General features: G+C 41.7%; 2 protein-coding genes across 6 annotated transcripts in view; one reads left to right on the top strand and one right to left on the bottom strand.

Annotated features, from left to right (window-relative positions):
* Positions 1-994: 994 nt before the first annotated feature.
* On the bottom strand, positions 995-4,473 carry LOC111251818 (uncharacterized). The gene has a single exon (XM_022808847.2). It carries the CDS (start codon positions 4,286-4,288, stop codon positions 2,264-2,266), a length of 2,025 nt encoding a protein of 674 aa, XP_022664582.1. The 5' UTR covers positions 4,289-4,473; the 3' UTR covers positions 995-2,263.
* A 172-nt stretch (positions 4,474-4,645) lies between these two features.
* The window catches only part of LOC111251850 (uncharacterized), a 6,884-nt gene continuing 2,815 nt past the window's right edge, over positions 4,646-8,714 (top strand). Inside the window, exons 1-5 of one of the 5 annotated variants that reach the window (XM_022808900.2) lie at positions 4,646-4,787; positions 5,481-5,630; positions 5,998-6,269; positions 7,505-7,629; positions 8,034-8,256. In XM_022808900.2, coding sequence (XP_022664635.1) covers positions 6,087-6,269; positions 7,505-7,629; positions 8,034-8,256 — 531 coding nt within the window. In that variant the 5' untranslated portion in view covers positions 4,646-4,787; positions 5,481-5,630; positions 5,998-6,086. The other 4 variants (XM_022808899.2, XM_086990849.1, XM_086990847.1 and 1 more) reach the window with 4 other exon arrangements.

Genomic DNA, 8,714 nt, shown 5'->3' on the forward strand with positions numbered 1-8,714 from the left:
ATATGTGTAATACTAAGAGGTTAGACTAAAGAAAAACAACTGAGTAGGAAAAATAGTAGATTTGATGAAAACTTGGATTTCAAAATTCGAATAGGGAATACGGGATAACCGGAATTTAATACTTGATAATCAAGATCTCGTGTCTCAGAATTACGTCTTTATACATCTAGAGCATTTGCTAGAGCATAAAGGCTTTTGAATCTCTTACCGCTCGATCGAGTTTTCGAGAAAACGTATTATTATAAGGGAACCAATTATCATTTTGCATACACGACGAGCTTAACGTACATACCTATAGATATAGATATACATATGGACAATGGATTACAAAATGAATGAACTTTGGTTTGCTAATAACAAATTGCAAAAAAAAAACTGGGTAAACAATGAATTTGGATTTGGTAAGCGAAGTCACGATCCAACACCCTTGCGAACGCGGAATTAATTGACCTTCGGAAGCAAAAATGGACGCGCTCTTCCCGAATATGAGCGATATCAACTTTCAATTGGTCCGCTTGAACCAAATACTGGTCTAATAAGTTTGTTGGTTACTGACGTTAGTACTGAAGCCGGCGTGCATCGCAAATGCCCGTAGCACATTTAGCTACCGGTACACACGTATTTAACATGACGCACGTTGCTTACTTATCCTTCACAGCTTTAAAGATTACGTCTATATTTATCATATTCTCTTTAGTATCATTTGTTTGATAGACCTATCTTTGATCCCCATATGTATTTATTAACTATCAGTTGAACATTCTAAGGCTTTTAAAAAATATTCTTCACAGGTGTCAATTGTACAGCTTGTATGACAGATCTTTAAATTCTATTGTTCTCTTAGTATTATCTTTTCGTACTAAATTCCACTATGACATCTGTTAAAATAATAATTATCGTCAAGGACTTTTACTTACTGATATCCATCATACACGTAAATGCAAACATATTTCCTAACAGAAAACTAATAAATAGAATAGAAAACGCCTGTACGTTGACGATGATTAAGATTTTTACTAGAGGTCATTTACAAATGTGAACCACACCACGACCTCGACTTCGGCGACGTCATGGCGGGCCTGTCGCGTGTTTATGTACAATATGCTTTTCATTTTTCTTCCTCGACATTATATTTCTCGTCTTCTCCTTAGATAGTTAATTTCTTTTTCAATAATTCTTTTTCTATATATTTTACTCTCAACTTTCGCTCCTCCATGGGCAACAATCGTCATCTGTATGAACTCCATAGGCTGGCGACTGTTTCCACCACACCATAACATTACAGGAAGGGAAAGCTCATTCGTACAATCTGTATAACGTCTTCATTCTTTGTTTGACGTCATCCTCATCGCATTTTTTTGTATTTCTCTGTTTATGAAATAATCTGTGTATGTGTCTGTTTGCGTGAGGGTGTGTATGTATATATATGTGTATCTTTGTGAATGTCAATTTGTGACGTGTATATGTGTGTTATAAATTTTCGTAGACTTTCACCATAATTTCCACTGAACAATCGTATTTTCTCCTCAAATAAGCGTAACATTATGAACAGCCTTTACACAAAATGGAGAAGTGGTCCACTCACAATGTTATTCCTATGTCGGTGAAGGCCTGCAAGCTATTTAGGTCTAGATATAAGTAGATGTTACGTTGCTATGGATATTACATTGTTTTTGAATTTCTTTCGTCACGTGTGTCTCTCTAAATAGGTTCATATGGCTATGTTTGCACGAATGTGGGTGTGAGGTATTTGTTCACTATTGTTATAATCGCTAACCAGTTTCGTTCAACTCTAAAGAACAAGTGACCACTTCGTAGGCCTTATAAGACTTATTTTTGATATTGCCGATCTAACTAGTACGTCTTCGAATGTTGTGACGGTGTGAAATTTTCAGTTTTCGCACGCATTCATTCGTGCAAAATGAGTGTTTTGTGATCTCAAAAATTCGTGGCTTTGTAATTGTCGTTCTTCATTTTTTTTTTTCACTAAGAAACATCCTTTCTCCCCTTTCGTTTGTCTAATTTGTTGTTGCTGTTGTTGTAATTGTTGCATCTATTTGTTGTAATAAAAAGCGACAACGGCCTCAGCATATCCTCGGTTACCGCCCCGAGATCTGTCTACAATTCTTCATTTGTCAATGATGAGCCTTTTTCCCGAGTACGAGTAGTTGTCCGCAATCCCGAATGCAGCATGAACTGCCACTCTCACGTTCTGACCGCCTGTCTACAACTTCTTTTATGAAAGCTGGCGTTCCCTGACGTTTTAGGGTATCTGACAGGTGTTGAGATTTGAGTCAGGGCTGAATAGTGAGCCCTGCAACGCGTTGGCGTAACATTTAAGCGCGTCGGCAGGCTGTTTAACAGCTTCGTAGAGTACGCCAAGATTGAGCCAAGCGGGCGAGTGTAGCTTGTCCAACTGGACGGCGCAGATGTACGCCTGTAACGCGTCCATTGGCTGTGACTGTTGTTGGTAGAGCACGCCAATACTACACCATGTGTCGGCGTTAGCTTCCGCCTTGTCAACCGAACTTCGGTACGAGATGAACGCGTCGTGCACTTTTCCTGCGGCAGCAAAGCACCGCCCGAGGAAGTACAAACTTTGTCCGCTCGTCGGGTCGCACTCGATGCTCTTCTGAAGGCACTGAATCGCGAGCGTCTGTCGCTGCTGGTGCGGCGGCAACGGCAACGAAGGCAGAGGCGGCAGCCCGATACCTCGTAGTGGTCCGAGAGCATCCATCGGTTGTGAATGATACATCCAACCGAGTTGGCGTAATACCTCGGCCTTCACGCTCCTCGGCAATGCTGGATTTTCCAGCAGGGCCTCGTACTGCTCCTTAGCCTGACGTAACTTTCCTTGCACTTCGCACAGGTGGGCCTGATGGAACTGAAGCTCAAATAATGATATCGACAATTTCTCACTGCTCTGAATCGCTCTAGCGACGTGTTCAAAACAACGCTGAGCCTCAGCAAAGTCACCGCGAACTTTGTACATAAGGCCAAGACGGGCATGCACCTCTGCGGCGCGACAGAATGCCGGCTCAAGATAGAGAATTTCACGAAACGCCCGGATAGCCCATTCAAACTGCGAATAATGGTAGTAGACCATTGCCAAGCCATACATGAATGCTATGTTATTCCATGAATCCTCTCGCCGTTGAAAGTATTGCTGGTAGGCTGATAATGCCTTCTCGTAGTCTTCCAGCAGCAGATTCAAATGGCCTAACTTGGCCCACAGCTCGACCGGTATTTCGGTTAGGTATTCGTCCTCACATTCATCAGCAAGTTCAGGTCGCGGCTCCGACTGGTCAGTTACCCCATCTCGTCCCGACGGTCCTGGACACCCGCTTCGATTTCTACAATCGGCAGTCGCGTCGTTAGTAATATTACTGTCGCCTGCGGTCTCCGGTGAACAGCTACCATTGGCACGAATCTCGGTCAGCTGCGCTACCTCTTCATCCGCTTGACGCTGACCCTCATTAATGGCATCGCTATGTCCAGCTTCAGCGACATCGTGGCCGTTCACTCGAGGTATACTCTCATCCACATCAATATCCATAGGCTCTTCCTTCACTCCAAGCACTGCGGGATCGTCTTTAACAGAAGTTCTATCATCAGTCGAAGAGTTCACTTCGGCGTCGTTGACACCCGTCCGTCCTGGGGGCACAGTTCGTTTTGCCGATGGCGCCGCCGCGTTAAATTCGTTTGCAGTTGTTGAGATGGTACTAGCAGCGGTAGTCGTCATTGTTGCACTAGTGGTACTAGAAGTATTATTAATGGTTCCATTAGTTCCATCGTTCGTAGTTAGGCTAGTACTAGTCGCTGCAGCCGCCGCCGTTGTCGACGACAGTATCTCATCATCAGCATCATGCTCATATCGCCGTTTCCGTTTTCGGCGGGCCTTGCCTTTGCGCACATCGATGATGACCTGTTCGAGGGCGCGGACACCCTTCTCTAGAAGAGCCTTTTTTTCCTGGTTTTCTGGCAGCTGCATTCTGACAACCCCAAACAGAAGGCTGTCGACTCGTGCCAGTAGTGCTATTTCGCGGGGGGTCAGCTCTTCGCGCGGGGGCCGTTCGCTCGTCGAGCCCAGAAGTCCGGACAGCCTGGAGGGTCCAGGTAAGCCGACCTGCGAGCCTGACGGGGCCGATCCCGCGGCTGTCGCCGCATGCGCTGCTGTCGAAAACTGCTGTTCAGGTGGGGGTTGTACTGATGCTGTTGGCTGTTGTTGTGACTGTTGTTGATGTTGTTGTGCCGGCGGGGCTGCTTGGTTTGCCGTCGCCTCGCACATTGCGGCGGCTGGGCGAGTCGGACGTGCATCACATCCTCACGGCCAGCACACCGCCAACCTCCGCGTCCCAACCGACGGACCCACTGCACTGCGAACAGGGGCAACGGTACGGTACGGCCACACTCCACTCCGTCGGCCAATTCGCACTTCACTACTACACCGCCGTTTCAAATCACGTACAAATAAACTGCCACTGTGTTTACATCGCCAAAATCGAAACCACTCGCCACCGAGATGAAACGAGTTGTTGTTGTAATTTTGTGTGGTGGTGCTGCTGCTGCTGCTGCAGCTGATAGCGTAGACAGACTACTAGTTATCTCGGATCTTCGCTGTCTATGATTTGCCGCTGTTGCGGTATTGTCCGATGACTTGGCGCTCCAGTAATGCTCGGAACGACGACATATGCCTATCTGCAAGTCGCGCTGCTTCGACCAGGGTGGGCGGCAAATATAAATAATCTGTTGACAAACAAATTCGATGGAAAAAACCCAGGTAGTCGGTAAGTAGATAGGTTGATAGTTTGATCCAAGCAGAGCGGAAACTTCAGAGTTTAGAGTTTAGCTAGGAAGGGTCTTCGTCACTGTGGAATTGTGTTTTTTTTTTCGTTGTTGCTGCTTGTGTTTGCATCGATATGTGAGAAATGTTTTGTGGAAATGAAAATTTGACTTGCTATTTCGTAACACACAAGTTATTAATAGTGAGTGGTGGTATCGTTATTATTGGAAAAATATGTGTAGGCTTTATGCTGAAGTTGCCAATTTTTTTACATTTCTGATCTGATAAAGCCTTTAGGATGTTCAGAGATCTAGGCGGCGTTAAACGTAAGCTGGCGTCTCTATAGTAAGAAGGTAATGAGACGAAGCAGAAAAGATGCATAAAAGTTGCGTGGCTCCGGGGCCGAACTTGCACTTCTCGGACTCGAGAGCTGAAAGTTGTAAGGCACTTTTGGGCAAAGGTCGCCCGAGGAAAATATTTCCAAGTTAATCCCCTGCGCAATTTACTATCATTATTTTTTTGGTAAATACATATTTAAATAGTCGCATCTATTTTACAACTAAAAATAACAGAAAGCAGCGCAGAAGCATGTGTCTTAGTGAAAGTTCGACGTTACCGAAAATATTTTTTTCAGCGGTTTGTACCTTTGTCCCTTTTAACGTTAAACAAATGTGTTTTTTTGGATACGTATTTACAGAACCAGGAGTGAAAGTAAATTGTATTGAAGGTTGCCTTTGTAAACGTCACACTTTGAAGCAACTCTCTGCAAACTGTTAGAAACCAGACAAAACATTCTTCCTATAGGTTATTTCATTGAAATAACACTTCAATAATTTCCAAAATAAAGGTAGCATTTAATTACTCATACGTATTATTTTTAATGTCATATTTTAATTTTTTAAATAGTATACGTAAAGGTAGACAGTAAACTGGCAGGCCTATTTTTTTAGATTCAATTTTTACATAAACAATTGCATTTTTGTCATAATAGATGTTTTAGTTAGTAACAGCATCAATTTTAATAAACTGCTGAACGAGTTCATATATATGTCTATATGTATTTTACAGATGTGCGCGTATGATCCATACTTTTAGTAGCATATCTTTTTCGACGAGGTGGATTGCTATGACCTCAATTTAGTGCAGATTATAAAAAATCGGGTTTTAATCGCAAATTTGTTTGTTTTTAACCCCGTTTCCTCTTCCAATGATAGCCGACACTGTGATTGTTCAATGCCCATCTGATTATACGTTGTTCAAAGTACAGACACTGTCAATACACAACACTGAGATAAAACACAGAATGAGCGATCTTGACGCAGACAGCGCCGCAAAACGGCCCAGACTCAACGACTCGGATGATTCTGATGACGAAATTTGGTCGCACGCCATCGAGCAAGACGAAGCAATCCAAACACAAAGATTAACTCAACAGCTGCTTCATCCGGTTTCATCTCAGGCCACATTACTAAGTCAACAAAAGCAGGTAAGAACTGCGAAATCGTATCCAAACTCCCAATATGATAAATTTTGATTCTAATTTGTAATCTAATCTAATAATAATATGATTTGAAGTTAAAAAGAATGACCATACACGTCAGTTAGGCAAAATAAGAAAAAACGGTAGACGCTTCGAGGCGAAATATCAATATAGTGCAAAACAGAGAAGATATGTGGAAATACAGATATTCAATGTAACCATCTTTATTTGGTAGATTCTATTTATATGGGCACGTTTTTATTTCACTAAAGGGAAGACACATCGTTACTAGCACTTTACTCGAGTATATTTTAAATGATCATTATATATATACATTGGGCATCATTGTTCGGACCTTTTTCTACTGCTTAACCAATCTAATTAACCTCCATGGTAAAAGGAGCTGAACGAGAGATTATGGCATAACGATAACCCAACTCTTATTGTTGCATTCAGCCAATGCGCAAAGTATCCCACATAGTCTTTTTTTATGTATATCCTGTTAGTTGTAAGTTACCGCAATTTTCCTCTCGCAGTCTATCCGTCGAGCAAATTCGCTACTCGGTTGATGACCCTCAGTATCTTGAGATGATTCCCGTTAAACTCGTCTACACCAAAGTGGATCCTCCACGCTTAAACAACCATAGTGAACATTTTATAAACTAATATTTGGCAGTTCCCTTTGACACGAACTCCTTTTTGTACACAATGCAAATCTTTCCAGCTCTTCAACTTCGGACGGCGTTTGATCTTGCTAAATGCTAAGTGTTTCTTCACCTAAAATATCCATCTTTGGGGCCTTAATCAAAGGTTCAAATAAAGGTTGCACTGTGTCTTAACGCAAACAGTACGGGAAAAACGCCAAGACTTACTGCCTACTTAATTTTCTAGCTTACAATAAGCAGAAATCCATTTTGTCAATTTAAAAAATCGAGCTTCGTAAAGACGCTCAAGCAAGGTTGGGATTTATCAGATTTTCGATATGTATCCAATGTTGTGCCAATAACTATATAAAATCTAATATTAATTTCATAGTTCAATTCATTTTATTTAGTAAATCGTTAATAATGCAGCAAATAAAAATTATCTAATTAACTTAAAAAACCTAGGCCATGCTTGGCGTTATACCGGCTAGGTATCGAATATTGGCGCCATGCTGACACTTCTGGAAAGGAAATTAGCATAGATAAACAATCATCTTTTATAAACGTATTTGCGATCGATTCGTTCTCTTTTCAAAGGGCAATAGGCTTTGCGGTGGGGAAGCGTTCAATACACAGGCAACGCTAATGGGTACCCAAGTGGCGCCTTCTCGTTCAACTCAAGCAACAGCTCAAGCGAAAGTACTCGCTTTGCCTACAGCAAAGTGAGTTGATTTTTATTTATAATAACTAACTATAATTTATGGATAACTTCGTAGCACTTTCCATTTGAAAATATGGGTTTCCGTGTGTGTTACTAAATATAGGGTTCGAAAAGCCCTGCTGGGATGAAACTAAACATAATGCATACGACGTCCATCGAAATTTAGAATTTATAGGCTACAATGCATATTTGTACGTCGATCTGTCAGCACTTTATGAGAAATACACGGCTCTTTGCAGCTACAAACTGTGCATTGTATACTAGTAAAATAAAGAACACAAATAGTGACAATTCTAATACTAAAATAGAGTAAGCTGAGAGTCGATAAGAAGCAGAATACGGAGCAATTGGTTGCCTTGTGAAAATATGCAGTACTAACTAAATTGCCTGTATCTCATATTTTAGCCTCCAAGTGTTATCAGGCCGCACTGACATGAATCAGCAAATGAAAAATTTGCTTACAGAGTTACGGAAAAGGTCCACTGAGAAACTGTCGTTGCAAAGGGAGCTCAGCGTCCTCAAGTCGAAGAACGCTAACTTTTGCGCAAACAATTGTAAAAAACGATTAGACATTCTATGCGACGACCTACGCTTCAAGCAAAGAGAAATCGAAGCCCAACGTAGACGGGTGAGATAGATTACAACGCAATTTACGATTAGGGAGGGAAGTTTACAGTGGTAGAAGACGTGGTACACACAACAAGGACAGATTGACTCATCTCCTGGGTCACTGAAACCAGTGCTTATAAGATCAGCCGAAACAACACTTTTATGCAGCCATCTGTATAATCTCCATTCATAAACATTACTTATAACTTTAGCTTAAGTTAGTGCTGCCTTAAACTCAATGAAACGGCAACTTCACAAATAGCAACTGTTTGCTCAATTTGACAAAAAAAGTGATTTTCGAAATTGAATTTGCTCACGTGCACGTTGCTGCTGCAAGGATTCAGGTTATATATAGCAAACACACATTATATCTTTCGAGTGACTAATATATACTTCTTGGCTATAACATGCTCTACGCCTTCAATTCGAGGCGTTTTACTTCAATACCTTCTACCTAACAAGAACCTTATCATATAT

This window comes from Varroa destructor, unplaced genomic scaffold (genome assembly GCF_002443255.2).
Source record: "Varroa destructor unplaced genomic scaffold, Vdes_3.0 BEIS01000005.1, whole genome shotgun sequence".
NCBI lineage: Eukaryota > Metazoa > Arthropoda > Arachnida > Mesostigmata > Varroidae > Varroa > Varroa destructor.

What these genes read in the sequence shown, in the direction of transcription:
- LOC111251818 (XM_022808847.2), bottom strand. Translation starts at nt 4,288, where the DNA reads ATGTGCGAGGCGACGGCAAACCAAGCAGCCCCGCCGGCACAACAACAT.